This window comes from Gobio gobio (assembly GCF_949357685.1).
Source record: "Gobio gobio genome assembly, chromosome: 7".
In the NCBI taxonomy this organism is placed as follows: Eukaryota; Metazoa; Chordata; class Actinopteri; order Cypriniformes; family Gobionidae; genus Gobio; species Gobio gobio.
The window spans coordinates 21,755,988-21,772,492 of record NC_137103.1 but is presented as its reverse complement, the minus strand read 5'-3'; the positions used below and the strand labels follow the sequence as shown (position 1 = coordinate 21,772,492).

Below are 16,505 nucleotides of genomic sequence, written 5' to 3'. Positions count from 1 at the left end.
CAAATGAACAGTAATCATTTACCTGTTGTGAAATATCCTTCACTGTCAGAGCACGATAATAATGTCGTCGTTTATTGCATTTCCCGCCATTAACCGCTAGGAGGACACTGACCTCCTTCCTCCCACAGAAACGTCATCGAGGCTGTTCCTGACTAAGACCGTACCAACTGTTGGACAAATAGGGGGTCCTCTACCATTTACGTAGTCTGAGAAGAACATTTCATGCAAATTATAGAATTATTTATCTTAACCCATAAAGACTTCAAACGAATAGTGATATGTAAATCATTGCGTCTCTAAAAACAAAACAGAAAATCGATTAACATACATTTTGTATGATGATTTAGTATTTTCAGTCGCAAATAACCCCCCTGTGTTGGACAGGTGGTATAACCGTGTCTCGTGAAAAGACGTCTTGTACTCAGAAAGGAATATTAATCATCACTGTTGTTGTGACATATACAGTTACATTAGGGTGTGTTATTAGGACTCTAAATATAATCCCTGACGCTTTTAGTGTAGTTAAAGATGTCTACTCCAGCTAGAAGGCGACTAATGCGAGATTTTAAGCGGTGAGTAGCTGTGGAACGATAGATGTGGTTGTTTTGGTGGAAAAGCTGGCTAGCTAACGTTAGTTAGCTTCATATCACTCAGTTCGGCAGGCGATTAGTACATGTAAAATAAACGATTAAAACACGTCATTTAGTGTTGCACTTATTGCTGTGAGTCTGTCGGTAGTATCACATTGCTTGTTTACACTGCGAGGATTCACAGAAACTCCACGTTTGTCTTAGCTTATTAGCTAGCTAGCTAACGTTGGTGTAAGCCGGTTAGAGAAGTTATTCAAGCCTGACTTGTCTGAATGTGATTTTGAATATATTTTTAGCCAATATTTGTATTTCTAGTAATGTTTATAAAGTAGTCAGAAGCCACACGTTGTCATGTAATATTACAGGTTTTAACTAATCAATTCAAGTGATTGACGCACTGAAACACAGTTTTGAGTCGGTGTTATGTGGTGGTCCCACAGGCTCCAGGAGGATCCGCCAGCCGGCGTTAGTGGAGCTCCATCGGAGAACAACATCATGGTGTGGAATGCGGTTATATTCGGGTAAGAAGACCGCGAATCAAGTGATCGAGTGGAGGCTGAGCCGACCAGCTCATGTAACCGGCTTCCCACAATCATGGGTAGCATGAGGGAATTTTAGAAATAAATATTTGTATAGTATTAAATGTTTTGGAAATGGGTTGTTTAAAAATGAACACTCTGTTAAAGTTTGGGGTCAGTAAGAGTTTTTTTTTTTTTTTAAGTGTACTTTTATTCAGCAAAGACTGATTAAATTGATCAAAAGTGAATGTAAAGACATGTATAATGATGCAAAGGATTTCTGTTAAAAAACTTGAACTTCCTTTCTATTCATCAAAAGCCCAGGTCACACTGCACCGACAGACGCAGATCAATGCTGACGGTCACCAGATTACAGCACTTCTCAGACATTCTAATTCCGATTCAGTTCAAATGGCTAAAACAAGCTCTGACAGACTCCGACAGGGTAACAAGCTGATCCGACTAAACCTGGCGAAGTGTCTGTTGGCGCGGTGTGAATTGGCCTAAAGAGTCCTGAAAACCCACTTTATATTAGATGGCCTTAACTACTATGTACTTGCATCAAACAATAAGTACAATATTGTTTTCATATCGATTGCAAAACACTTTTGCTGATATTGAGGTGGGATATGGGTAAAGTTAGGGACAGTTGTGGTGATTTATAGGTAAGTTTAAGGGTAGGGTTAGATGTAAGGGAAGTGTCAACATGTGTAATTATAAATGTAACTACAGAAATTAATTACAGATATAATTACATGCAGGTCATTTTTAAAATGTAAGTAAAAAGTAAAAACCTGTATGTACACAATAAGTGCATTGTATCAAATTATTAATTTAAATGTAAGTACATAGTAGTTAAGGCGATCTGCAAAATTAATCAACACAACTGTTTTCAACATTGATATTGAGAAATGTCAGCATATTAGAATTATTGATGACACTCATAATAAGGTTCATTAGTTAACATGAACTAATAATGAACTGCACTTATAAAGCATTTATTTATCTTTGTTAATGTTAATTTCAACATTTACTATTGCATTAAAATCTTGCTAACATTAGTTAATGCACTTTGAACAAACCTGAACAAATGAACAAACCATGAACAGCTGGATTTTTATGATCTAACGTTAAAAAAGATGAACTAATGCTGAACAGAGCTGTTGTTCATGGTTAGTTAATGTTAAAGGGGCTATATGCGTTTTTCTGAAATTTAAACTCGCGACTGACACCTGTGGCCAAAAAACAGAGCTGCTCTTATTTTCTGCTCGCTCTCGCAGCGGTGGTGACGTCACATCCGCAGACAGCGCGGGAAAAAAACGACCCGACAGAAAATAGGAAAAATAGGATACAGGCTTATCGGTGCACCCACTGTGAGCGGACAAGGTGTCAGTATGCTCATCAGGAGATGTTTGAGTCATAAATGGTAAAATAAAAAGGCTATTGTTACGTTTATTTTGGGGAAAAAGTTGCATATAGCCCCTTTAACTAATACAACCTTATTGTAAAGTGTTAGCGAATTATTTCTAAACAATCATGAGACACTGAGTAATGATGATGAAAATGTAACTTTGCCACCACTGGAATACATTATTTTAAAGTAATCTTAAATTGTAATATTTCACAATATTTCTGTATTTGTTAATCAAAGAATATGCAGCTTTGGTGAGCGCATGAGACTTCGGTTTCAAAATCTTACTGACCCCAAACTTCTGAAAATGAGTGTGGTATTGTTCTACAATATTTTATTGTCTGCATATTACTCCTTTGAAGGCTTGACTGGAGTGTGTGCAATGATGTTATTTGATATCATGGTCAACATGCTGTACTGGTAGTGACACAAATGTTTTATGTCAGTCTCGTCCTGCCTTTGACCTGAATATTGTGTTTCATGTTTTACATGCAGTCCAGAGGGAACGCCTTTTGAAGATGGTAAGTGTCTGTCTTCTGACACATGGTCTATTGCATGTGTAAAGAACATGAGTAACATTTGTCTTTCACTGATTAAAGATGCAATGTTGTTTCTTCTCTGCACACAAGGTACCTTCAAACTCACAGTTGAGTTCACAGAGGAATATCCAAACAAGCCCCCAACTGTGCGGTTTGTCTCAAAGATGTTTCATCCAAATGGTGAGTGACACTTCCTGTTTTTCTCAAATTAGAAGGCTTGTCAGAACCTAACCACAAATGTTCTCTAAAGTCTACTCGAGAAGTGCTTTCACACACAGAATCTGCCCCTGTAAGATTTATTCATTTAGCCCCTCAATCAAGTTCTACACATACCATTTCAAGTTTTCATTTTTTATTTAGTAATAAACCAGTTTGGTAAAATATTTTATGTGTACTAATGCATATGCATTTCTTGGTCAATAATATTAATTACTGTTTTTACTAGCGCTGGGTAAAAAGTAATGTTTTCTATTTTAATTCTCGTGATGATAAATTAACGGAACATTGTATCGCGCCTCCCATCCAATACATTGCAAAAAGCTGTTACTTTGGATATGAAATGTCTCAGATTTCAAATTCTATCCATTTTATTAAGAAATTCAAACAATACTAGGGCTTCCCCCTTGTATAATTACACATGCAGACCACTAGTAGGCATGTTGATGGTAACCCACAGTATCAAGGCAAAAGCCGAAGAAGAAGCAGAAATCGTTTTTGAAATCACAAAACGAAATGCACCCAAAGTGATGTGTCCCTGTTCTTGATATACAATCACTGATTAATATTGGTTTTAATGAGAAAATAAATAAACTATACACAGCATATCTATGTATTTATTCACTAACATAAAGAATCTCTGGACTACAAAATATTATGTAGCAGATGTAAGGATGAAACTATCAACCCATTTCTGGACACGCGCACACTCCTATCGCAGATTTTTTTATTTTTTTTATTGACCTGAGGGAGGAGTTCTGGCAGACCAATCCCAGCGCTTGCGGTCCACGTAGAATTGATGCGTTTTTACATTTTTGGAGAGGTGCACGTCAGGGTACTTCGTAGGCTATGCGTGCAACACACAGCCTATGACATAGCTACATGTACACTCGAAGCAGAATTATAAATTGGTCTTTACACAGTCAACTGTCAATCAGTCTTAAGGGCGGGGTTTATTGATATAGAAGGAAAGTATGCAACACCCTCAAGTGATGGAAAAGCACCGTTTTAATCATTATTCATTCCTATAAGGAAAACAGGGAGAAATGTCCAATAAATGTGTCTATTTTGCATCAAAAATTAGGTTTTTTTTGTTGTACTTTAAACAAAGCCAGAAACCTGGAACTAAGTATTTATCACCTGCCAACCAAACAAAAAGAAACCAAAAGAAGACTGCTCTGGTTGCAAGCAACGTATCAAGAAGAAATGAAGATGCATCTGTGGAACCCCACAATTAAGCAGCATGTGTATGTCTGAAAATGTATTAAATGTCAAAATAAAGATACAAATATAGTTGAATGCATTTCAAAATAATGTTGAATAAAATGCTAAAATGAAGCAGAATTCAGATCATCCCCTACGAAACGAACATAAACTACGATTGAATATCCGTACTAAGGTAATTATTTGTATTAATTGTATCGTGAGAACTGAGTCATATTGACAACACACCACTCACATGTCAAGTTTCTATAGATTCTCGGACTTTAACTCAAGATAATCACTGTCAGCTGGAACTATGATTATGATATTTGTCTGATAGGCTACATGCCGCCTGCAGACACAGTAGTTTTCTTTTTGCTTTTTTTTTTCTGGCTGCCGCGGGAACATAAAATCAATTCTGGATTTTTGACTTTCTTTGGATTTAAGTGAAAAACAATTGCTCTGTTTTTTTTATTGCAAAAATTGCCAAATTCCCTTTTTTCCACCACTTGAGAGCGTTGCATACTTTCCAACTATATCAATAAACCCGCCCTCAAGCCTGATTGACAGTTGACTGTGTTCGACATTGCAAATGCAATGGGGATTGCATATCCAGTTATGACAGCCACCATTTAAATGTTTATATTTAAAAACAAATGCATTTGAGTAGAGATTTGATTTTAATGGTGAATGTTGCTCTAACTTTTTCTCTTGTTGTTTTTCTCAGTGTATGCTGATGGCAGTATCTGCCTAGATATTCTTCAGAATCGTTGGAGTCCAACTTATGATGTTTCTTCTATTCTGACATCAATCCAGGTGTGTTACCTTGGTTTTAGTTACTTTTATGGTAAAAAAAAAAAAATCTTTATTTAGCCTGGACATTAATAAATCTGAGAGAATTGTCTAATTAGAATGCTTGTCTTGATTTGTAGTTTAGAGAGCGAAGTTTTGCTTGTAATTATAACTTTACTTTCCAATGGACCCTTTTCACATTTCCGGGGTTCTCAGAAGCAGAAGTCGTCATAGTTGGGTAAACTTCTATAGTAGGGCTGCCACTAACAACTATTTTTGTTTATATTGATTAATCTATCGACTTATTTATCACAACCATTTTCAACAATTTTACTTAAAAACATGAATTTACCTTGCAATGTTGGCCTTCAGTAGTGTACTATAAAAAAGTATAAATGTAAACAAGCCCTTGACAAAATGTAAAACTAAAAGAGTAAAAAGGTACAAATTTGTAAACCAAAATAACAAAAAAAGAGAATATCAGCAAATACTTTTTATATTGAATAGTGTTGTCATGATACCAAAATGATGACTTCGATACGATACCAGACTAAAACACCTCAATACTGATACTGAATCGATACCATGGCAAAAAACTGTAAAAGTGATTAATATGACAGAACTTACTATTCATTGTTTTATCATTGTTTCAGGGTTAAAAAACGTAAACTCATTTGGTCAGCATGTTCCTGCCCTTCTTCACACAGAATATTAGGTCCGGCCATTTAAGAGCTGCATGGACCAAATTCATTGTAACAACCGATTTGTAATCCAACTCTGTATACGTTCACTAAAGACATATCCAACTGCATTTACCCGAATACTCGCCAGGACGTGCATTTTTACCATTCAAAATGCGTTCACAAATGCACGTTGCGATCTGTCTGAGTTGAAGGCGTGTGCGCTTCACGTCCGGCAGCGCGAGCACGTCCCAGCCCGCGCCACTCTTTTCTGTTGCTTTCTCTTTCCTGAACTGCGCGTATATATTTGACTGTTCTGCTTCCATTGTTTAGTGAACGGTGGAAGCAGAGCTCACACACGTCCTCACTCCTCCTGTCACACATCGATGCAAATTAAAAAATGCTGCTCTTATTAGACTGCTGTCATTTTTAAAGTAATGGTACTAATACAATATCATATCGTACCCAACTTACCCAGTCGACTGTATCGACCAATCGCGACAGGCCTATTCTACAGCAGTGAACAGGAGATGACCGCAAATATAATTTTTGTATTTCCATTTGCTCCAATAGCAACAGAAAAAAAATCTGTGCTAGACTTTTACCACCACTTTCCAAAAAAGGGAAAAAATATAGAGATTGATTACGTTGGTCAGAAGAGAGAAAGATGTCAAATTAGCCATCACTAAAGGAGTCGTAGTATTAGAAACACCCTTATAGCAGCATTAATTGTTTTTTTTAATGACAAGGTAATATTACAATATATATCATTATAAATGCATATTACATTTTTTAAATGTAAATATGAAATGCTAGATTTGCAAATGTGGAAATATCGTCACAGTCTGTAAAAAGTAGGGATGAAACGGTATGGAAATTTAACATCATGATTATAGTGACCCAAATTATCACGGTTATCAATATTATCACGGTTTTGTTCAAATGAGATGAAAGTGTTTAAAAGAACAGATGCACACACTTAAAACATTTAAACAAGTTTTATATTTGAAATCAACAAACAACAAATAAATCAAGCAGCTCTATGCACTTTTTTAAGCTAGATTCTATTCTGTGCGATTTCCTTCCTTATAATGGCCGTCGTCAATAGCAACGCATAACGCATGAATAATAATAATTTGTCGTAAATATAATCTCTAATATTATCTCTGTAAATATATTCAAGCAATATTCTCATCAGTGTTCAGCAATGATGCATTTTAATCTAGCATATTTTTGTGTAAGAGCCCAAACAGTAGGCCTATCCTAGTGAAATATGGATATTTCCATATGATTTGACAGTTTATTTTATTAAATATCAAAAGGTATGTATCATACCTGACACCTAGATGAACACCTTACAGTCAGTTTTATGACTGTCATTCCCTTCAAATGCTATTGAAGTCAGAAACGTGTATAACGTTACCAATGTTGTGTGTAACTTTAGAGACGGTCCCTAAATTCGCCTGCATTATGCCAGTCATATCAGATGCGCTGTGGTTCTGCTGTTTGTTTTAAACCATTTTAGCTGCTGAAATAGAACAAAAACAGTCGACCACGGTATGATGAATGAATCTCCTGCGTACATCGCACGTTTATCTCTGCTTTGAGTAGATTTCAGCGAGTGAGAGCTGCGTGCGCTCTTAACAAAAACTCCGGCTGATCTGAACGCCTCTGATTATGAGACGACGTCGCTTTCATAAACTCAATATAAACACGTGTAGGCTAAGTGGTTATAATGCGCAACGCGATTATAACAGATGGCTTTTGAGAAGACTATAATAAGTTTAACAGCCAGAGTGACTAGTGTGCAGCCGAAATAACGTTACACCCGCAAATGGCGGTTGTTAATGTCAAGCCCTGATTATTATCCCTTAAATGTCACCCTAGTCTTGTCTGAATGTGTTCGTTTGCGTCACGTTATTATTTCCCAGACGTAGTTTTGGTATTGAGGTCAAAGTCCACTTGCCATGCGTTCGTAGTTTTGAAGTGTTCACCCCATTACAGCGACTTTCTTCTGGCATGTTCTTCAGACAGGGTGACTTCGATTAAGTTTCCCTCAGGACTTTTGTAAAAGCCAAAATATGACCACACCTCAGATTTGGTCCTTTTAGAAATCTGAAAAATCGTCACTGCCTTCTGACATTTATTCCCATTAAAAAGACATCCTGACGCTGACTGGACAAGATTTACCGCGGGTTTTCACAATCGTGATAATCACACGCGGTTTTAATGATAATTAAATTTTATACGATATTACTAACCGTCACTAATTTTTATCGTGGTTAATCGTGAAACCGGTAATCGTTTCATCCCTAGTAAAAAGGTTATACTTTTGAGGCCTAAAATTTGATTTCTTTTCTTTACAGTCTCTTCTAGATGAGCCCAATCCCAACAGCCCTGCAAACAGCCAAGCAGCACAACTGTATCAAGAAAATAAACGAGAATATGAGAAACGGGTGTCGGCGATTGTAGAGCAGAGCTGGAGGGACAGTTGACCACATTCACAAACCATGTTCTCACTCAAACGTTGTTTTTCTTTTGTTTGGCTCTGTTGTTGGAGGATAGTTTTTCTAATCTCCATTTTTAAGTTTTTATGCACTTTATTCATGCAAGATTGTGAATTCTTTTTTTTTTTCTCGTTTTATTTCTCTCCCACATTTTTGCCTGGACTGATTTCCAGCCCTCGTTAAGATCACTGAAAGGGTAATACCCCTGGTGTATAAGGCTTGACTAATTTTGCATCCGGCATGAACGTGCAGTAATTGTCCTTTTTGCAAAATGCATTAGCATCTCTAAAAAAAAAAAAAGGAAACCTTATGGATGAGTCAATCAAGGCGTTCTGATCTGGATACATGACTCATTAAGAGACTTGTAAGTCATAGTAGTGTTGATGAAAATGTTCTTGGTGCTTCATTGTCAATTTTAATATCATGGTTTTGCTCAATGCAGTTAAAAGTGTCCTTTTAATTTCTGTTTTGCTTCCATTTTTCTGGATTCGTTATGCTGGTTTGGTCACGACTCCTCTTGACTCTGCTAGGGGAGGGATGGCATGTTACCACATGAGTGGTAAGAATCTCTAGTAAGCACTGAAAACACAAATGTTTGTAGACAGATTTGGGGGTTTATATATAAATGATCAAATTATGTTGACAGAAAATGGCAATATGGTGTGGAGTATAAAATATATATATTTACTAGTCAAAATTAATTGAGATTTTGCTGGAATTACTCAAATATCCTTAACAATCCTATAGAGATATGTTAACTGCAGTTATTTACTTTTCATGGCTTGCGTCACAAGTCCAATCAATCAAGTCAAATGATGTCTTCAGGTCTTTTTCCCAAGCCCTCAATCTTTGCAGTTGTATTCCCTGTTACATGCATGAATGGCCGAGTGTCTCCTTTCCTCTACTAATCTCTTGTATATACAAAATGCATCAGAATTTTGTGTACAGATTTTGCACTGGTTGGCAGTCTCCTTTTCCAGCACTTGTAAATAGGCTACTTCAATAAAAGGTGAAACTACTACTACTTTGCACCTCATTTCTTAAGGCCTGTTCACACCAAGAAAGATAACTATAACAATATATATTAGTGTTTACACCAGCAGACAATATTTTGTTTATTCTAAGTTTTTAGCATTATCAGTATTTTTGTGAGGAATGTGCTACTCTTTTATATTTAGATCTACATTTTCTTTATCGTTTTAGTTATCGTCCTTGGTGTGAACATGGCCTTTAGGCTGTCATTATAGCAGTCTTTTCCATTTACTAAAACATAAACTTTCATCTTTTCATATCCTCCTGGGACCCACGAATAGACTTTTGTCCACTGTAGTGGACATTATATTTTAGTGAATTTATCTGACATCATACATGTCACAGTCTGGATGTCCTGTAAAGAGCACATTCGGGGCTTTGCAGAGATACCAAATGTTTGGAGGTTTCACCAGGACAACAACAACTTCTTGGTCTTTAAAAACGGCTGACATTAATGTTTAGCACTCTTATGGAAATATATTTTTTAAATTATAATTGGATTCATTTTCAAATTGTTTGTTATAAATCAACATCTCAGGAAAATATTAAGGGCATATTTTCTAATCAAAATATGACTTTCTGTTACAAAACGGCATTGATTTCATAAATGTCCACTGTAGAGGATGCCAGGATTTAAAGATTTAAATGTTTATCAGGCATTTTGGAGACATAAGTGTATAGGGAAAGAAATTACATATCAATATTCCTATGAAATATTAGATGATATAATGAAAATGTTGCCAATTATTACTTCCATTATTACACTTTTTTCATTACATGTTGCTCCAAGAACACATTAATATGTCATGTCATTTTATGTTTTAAACAACTGTCCTGGTGTCAATTACATAAAAAAAAAATGTTTTTGAAAAATTATTTTTCCATTTGTTTCTTATGTTCTAAACAGTGTAATGACATGAAAAAATACTAAATTCAAAAAACTTTTTTTCTGGGTCCCAGGAGGATATAATAACAGCCAATATTCAAATCTAATACACAAAGTTAGGTGAAACGGATCACACTTTTATTTTAAGAAACAGAACATGCAAAGTGGACCATGCAACACATTTTGGTCCACATTTGCGATGTACTTCAAAGGTGCTATATGCAAGTTTTTGACTACTAAAGCATAACAATTCCATAATATGTTTGCAGATATTCATGAAACATCCTAAGTTCATACTCGTTTCTCTGAAAAACAAAAGCTACAGCCAGTTATTTTAATTTGAAATGTGCGTTCCGTGTCGGAATGTCTGTTTTTGTTTTGCTCTGAGTGATAACGCACGTTGCCAGTTTACCCAATAGTATTTTGAAACCACAGGTTGCCAGTTGGCGGAAAACACAGCACATTGCTACCATGGAAACCAGCAAACAAACTGGGTCAGAGATCGCAGATTCTACCCGACCTAAAGAGCCTCGGCATCCATCTAAATAAAAAAAGCACATTAAAATGCAGATAAATCAACTTCCAGTGTATAAGTCTCCTTGCCTTCCATTGTCAATTGACCTATCGGTAAGCCCCTCCCCTCAAACGCAGATGAGCCAATAGCAGGTGAGTATCAGTTGCTTTGGGACCGGAACTCGGACATCTTTAGGTTTCAGCGCCATAGAGAAACATTGGAAAATCCGAAGCTCTCATCGGTTTGATGGTGTTTATGCTACAAAAATGCTAAAATGTCGTGCCTGAAGTACTGTTACACTGATTCCAGGTATCCTGAGAGGATTTTCTGTTTGTCATACTCTCGTTAAATTACGATTGAAGTCCCTGCTAACATACAAACTGTAATAACTAACTGTTCTTACGTCATGTAACACGGTAGGTCAAAAACACGAAGGTCTACATTTCAGTGCCTCTCCATATTAAACTGGTTATATGTAAATTCATTTAATTTTAGATATGTTTAAGGTCTACATTATCTGTCCTAAGGAGGACTCCTACTTTGACGGGTATTATAGTCTATGGGTAACGTAGTGAAAGGAAGAGCTTGCACGCAGTTTATCGGAGTTGTTTTGCAGATACAAAGTTTACCAGTTATTAACTGCACCCTCGAAAAGGCATACGGTCAGTGTATATGTTTGTTTACTGTTAGTTGTGTGAGTGTTTTTGTGTAATTTGCTGTGTATGTTAAGAGAGATAGTTTGTGAATGAGACGTTAATGCGCACTTCTTATGCTTTGTTTGTTCAGCTCTTACGATGATTTTTTGGAGTGAAAAAGGACATAAACTTGATAAACCAACAGTAAAGTTTGGCCATCATACGGACGGGATATACGCTACATTCTGTGTCCAAAAACATCTTGGGATAAGGTTTTCACCCTGACAGCTGTCATTGTAAGATATAGCAACTCCGTTTGTTTGTCCGAGTTAGCAACAGTAACTAAGGAGGACGGGGCTTACCGATAGGTCAATTGTGCTTGTTCCTGTTGAGTGTCCTCAAAAGGGCAACCCGCGTGACCGTCTAGTCTGAGGAGGTGTGGCATCAACAATGTCATTCTTACATACAGCACCTTTAAGGCCTCATCTAAATGTCAACTTGTTTTAATAAGCAGCATAAAAGCCACGAAACACCACAATAAGCGTGCTTTATTTTTTTTAATGAACAAATGTACAGTTATGCAAAGCATAAATACAAAACGATAGTTGAAAATGATTTTTACAAAAATGCATTATACTGTCTTGTGTTTGGATGAACAGGATACGTCCAATACTGTAGAACGCTAATAACTAAGTAGCTGATAAGTGAACCCATCCCTAGTTCGAATATATCCCTAAAAGATATACAAACTGATGACCAACCCTAGTCTGTAACATCACAGGCCTCTCAAAACGGTGGACTAAACACCTGATTCGAAAAACATTACATGCCAGCCAGGTACACGTGTTGTACTACCTGTTGTACGCTCGTTCCTTTTTCGACCTTTCTAATGCTTTGTCCATTGTCTTCTCGTTGTCTCCTCTGCACTTCGGACAGTACCATTTTCCTTTGGGCTTATGGTGCAGGCCAACGCATGAGAAGTGAAACCATTCAATAGTGCATTCTTCATTATCACAACCGATCATCTCTCCGTAAGACACTTGCTCACACAGGCAGTAAGTGGGCTCATTGGGATCAATCGGCAGGTCTGTCGGCGACGGCTCCCTGTCCTGCTTGCTTTTAGACCTCTTCTTCTTCTTCGACGACGACGTGGATGACGTCTTAGCCTTCTTCTCTTTCGGCGTGCCTGAAGCAACCTCCTCGCTGTGCTCCGTGCTGTAATTTGCGTTTTCCCGGTTCTCTGAGCCATTCTTCTGCCTGCGCGAGCGCTTTCCACCAGATTTGTCAACTGAACTCGGGGTCTCCTCTCGTCTGCGTTCCACACAGGGCTTGCTGGCCGAGAGCATTGAAGCAGAAAGTGGTGTCATGGGTACGGTTGTGACGGCACTGGGGGTGCTGGCCACCGACACGGTGCTCTCCGGCGAATCCTGGCAGGCCTGGAAAAGCTCACCCTGCCACTCAAGCTGCCGGCTGCGATTCTCCACCATTTCCACCATTTGGCCTGCGATCTGGATCTTTTCGTCACCGAGTTCTTCTGTGCGAATCAAAGAGCGCTGGATGCAGTGAAGTAGACGCCGCCTCTGCACAGGGTCTGATTCATGTCTGTGCTTTTCATAAGCCTCATCCAATTCATTGAGGACCTCTGCAAGATCAATAAACCAGGATTCATGTTAAACAAAAAAACTAAAATATAATAATACTGGCACAATAGAAATACTGTATAGCCATGTTTCCACTGCACGAACTTTAGGGTGGTACTCTGTGTGTTTCGACCGCAGGGATCATTACAAGGCCCTAGTAAGACACTGATTAGCTGGTTCAGGTGTGTTTAATTGGTGTTGGAGCTAAACTCTGCAGGACAGCGGCCCTCCAGGACTGAGTTTGGAGACCCCTGGTCTAAATGAAGTTCTGGGTAAAAATTTCCCCCTCAAAAAGTTCCTGCTTGCGAGGTAGTACCTTTACAAAGTTCAGTAACTTTCAGGGTTGGACTTGGGTGCTGAACATGCTGATTGGTTGAGTTCACAGTTCACACAGCATTTTATTTCAACTACCATTTTTAAAAGTCTGTTGCGGTGTGTGCAGTAAGAGTAAAAAATACGGCTGATGGACCAACGACGAAGTTCAGCCTTTATTAAGCTTATATGTGGAGGATGAAATCCAGTGGGAACTGGAAAGCCATGCGCAGTCCTACGTTACTGGACTAATCTTCACAGTACTTTAGACTGTTCCTGGGACAAATTGTTCAGGGTAATTTTGGTGGAAACGGGACCTCATTATTTCACCTCATACCTGACGAATGTCATCAGCTCTCCAGACCGCCATAACTTCCTGTGAGTAAGGTCAAAATACAGGCCGGGTCATAGATATATACATAGATTCCTCATTAGTGCCTACGCAGATCTCTCAAATGAGGAATCTACGTGTATATATATCTATGACCCTGCCGGTATTTTTACCTCACTCAAAGGAAGTTATGGCGGTCTGGAGAGCTGATGACATTCGTCTTATATGAGGTGAAATAATAGCATAAATACAGTTCGGTTTCTCGCAGAAACCGATCGTTTCGTGTCTTAAGACATCAATGTGTCGTCACGAGCCGCGGGGTTTAATTTGAAGTTGTCTGTGCATGTTTTTTTTTTACTCTAATAGAATTAGACCCCATTCACATGCATTATACGGCTGACAGATGGCAACGGTTGGAGTTAAAAATCTTCATTTGTGTTTTACTGAAGAAACAAAGACACCTACATCTTGGATGCCCTGGGGGTAAGCAGAAAAACATCAAATTTCGTTTTTGGGTGAACTGTCCCTTTAAAGCTACAGTATGTAACTTTTCCGTCCACTAGAGGTCGCCTGTTCAAAACAAAGGCGTAGTTTGATGACGCCACGTTTGAGCGCAGAATCTCGGGACATGTGGTCTTCACCTCACAGCTGGTGGAAAACAGTCAGGATAGGACTCAGGCAGAAATCATGTTTATGGATGCGATTATTAACGTTACTATAGTATGAAGCAGAGCAGGACCGAGTGTTGTGGAGCGGAGCAAGGCCGCAGGAGCAATTGAAGAGCGGGACTGTTATTACGGCATAGTCGCCGGCGGGACTTTTATTATGACACGGTTGCCGGAGCCACTTCCTCTTTTCCAGTCATGAGTTTGAGGTAACGCAACTCTGTTTATCGTATTAGATACATCTGAGTGTGTTGAAAAGGAAGTTATGACGTTCGCTCGGCGGCTGCTATGACACTTGTTCACACTGCTGTGAGAGTAAAGTGTTTCACTGAATAAAACCGGAAACCGAGGGTGACGCAGATATGACGCAATCGACAGGCGACTTCCTCACACGCATAGCTCACACGTCCCGGTTCCTTGGTTAAAATAGCAATTTCTCACAATTTACAAATAGTTGGAAACCTTTGGGATATTCTAAGTACTCAACGGAACAAAATATATAACACTGGCCTAGTGGTTTCTGGATATTTTACTGCAAAAATCCTACATAGTTCACCTTTAAGCTCATCCACAATAAACGTCTAAGTAAATACTTCATAAACAGACTTCAAATATTAACTGATGGTTGTCACTTCATGTTAATCTTTATACAATTATTCTTTAAAAATGTTGTTTAAAATAAAAAATAATTTCCCCAAAAAAACATGTTGTGAGCTTAATGGCAACAGGGGTGTGCTTAAAGGGTACAAACATGACTTTTTGCATTTAATGATGTATATCTTAATTTAAATGCTTTTTTCATTTAAAATAAAATATTGTGTGAGGGATTAATCTTTCATTTTAATATAACTTCTTGTACTCAAATGATACACTAAAATGTCTCAATGTAGCTTTGGTGAGCTTAATAGGTTTACCCTAGTGCTTGATGAAAAAACTCTTTTTGAGAAAACAGCCTTTAAAAATGTAAAATTAACAGACGCAAATAAATAAAGTGTAATATAATAAACGCTGAAATGTAGCACAGTAGCCCAAAATCTAAAAATTGAGCAGTGCATGAAAAAACAACAATGGTTTTGCCTGTAGCGTCTTCCCATTGGTTGACAGTCGCTGGCCATACGTGTATGCGTGTTGTCTTTATGATAATTAGAAAGACAATTTACAAAACACTAACACAACTGTAATTTCAAGATACATAATTATTTAAACAGGAAGTTAAGTGGCGCTCAAGAATCTGCCATACCCCCGACTTCACACTCCATCCGAGCAGGATAGGTAGTGATTGCATACAAGTCGCCAGAAAATTAAGATACAAATGAGAATATTTAAAATTTAAATGACAAATACATTTACCATACAGATTTTATCAATTTCGTAGCTTTAACCTCACAATTGAAGGGGACACTTGCGAGTTTCTCCTGCTAACAGTTAGCCGCTAGCCAGCTAGCTAGTGTGACATCTAACACCCGTTGCTAAAACAACGCACTGTTTTCTTCTAGTGCAAGTTTACGTATTCTCTCACCTTGATATCTGGCGTCTATTTCCTTCATGAGAGACACACATCTCTGTAGGTCCAGCGGCAAAGACTCGACCATCTCCAGATACTCCTCAACATATTTCACCACAACATGAGACGACTCGCCGTTTGAAGAAGGGTTCAGCATCTTTTCACACGCATTTAAAAGGTTGGTAGAGCAATGGAAATACGTTTTTTGTATTTCTTTTATCCTAGTTTGAAGAATTAAAAGTCTGAGTAGCTGAGAAAAGTTACTCAGGTACGTGTTGTAGTAGTGATTTGTGCAGGACCAGTGACGCTTCTATGGCGGATACTGAGCTCATGAATATGAATTACCTTACGCTGACGTTCCTCCGCAGGCACGCGAAATCTAATTAATATTCATGAGTTGTTGTATTCATGATATTCATTCAACGCCGCTTGGTGGCGTTTGATAGCAAGACTTCAACGGCCATTTCAGATGAGTTGGTAAATAAATAGCAACATGTCTGTTAGTTAGGCCCAGGGGCCTATACCATGAA

The 16,505-nt window shown here is 38.0% G+C and overlaps 2 protein-coding genes across 2 annotated transcripts; one reads left to right on the top strand and one right to left on the bottom strand.

Moving 5' to 3' along the window:
• Positions 1-404: 404 nt before the first annotated feature.
• Positions 405-9,475, top strand: ube2al (ubiquitin conjugating enzyme E2 A, like). The gene is made up of 6 exons (XM_079821007.1): positions 405-572; positions 1,031-1,111; positions 3,015-3,040; positions 3,149-3,238; positions 5,205-5,293; positions 8,316-9,475. The coding sequence occupies exons 1-6, from the start codon at positions 529-531 to the stop codon at positions 8,442-8,444; spliced, it is 459 nt and encodes a 152-aa protein (XP_079677133.1). The 5' UTR covers positions 405-528; the 3' UTR covers positions 8,445-9,475.
• Positions 9,476-12,055: 2,580 nt separating this feature from the next.
• Positions 12,056-16,272, bottom strand: ing1 (inhibitor of growth family, member 1). The gene is made up of 2 exons (XM_079822591.1): positions 15,991-16,272; positions 12,056-13,165 (listed from the first exon to the last, which is right to left on the bottom strand). The coding sequence occupies exons 1-2, from the start codon at positions 16,130-16,132 to the stop codon at positions 12,375-12,377; spliced, it is 933 nt and encodes a 310-aa protein (XP_079678717.1). The 5' UTR covers positions 16,133-16,272; the 3' UTR covers positions 12,056-12,374.
• Between the last annotated feature and the right edge of the window lie 233 nt (positions 16,273-16,505).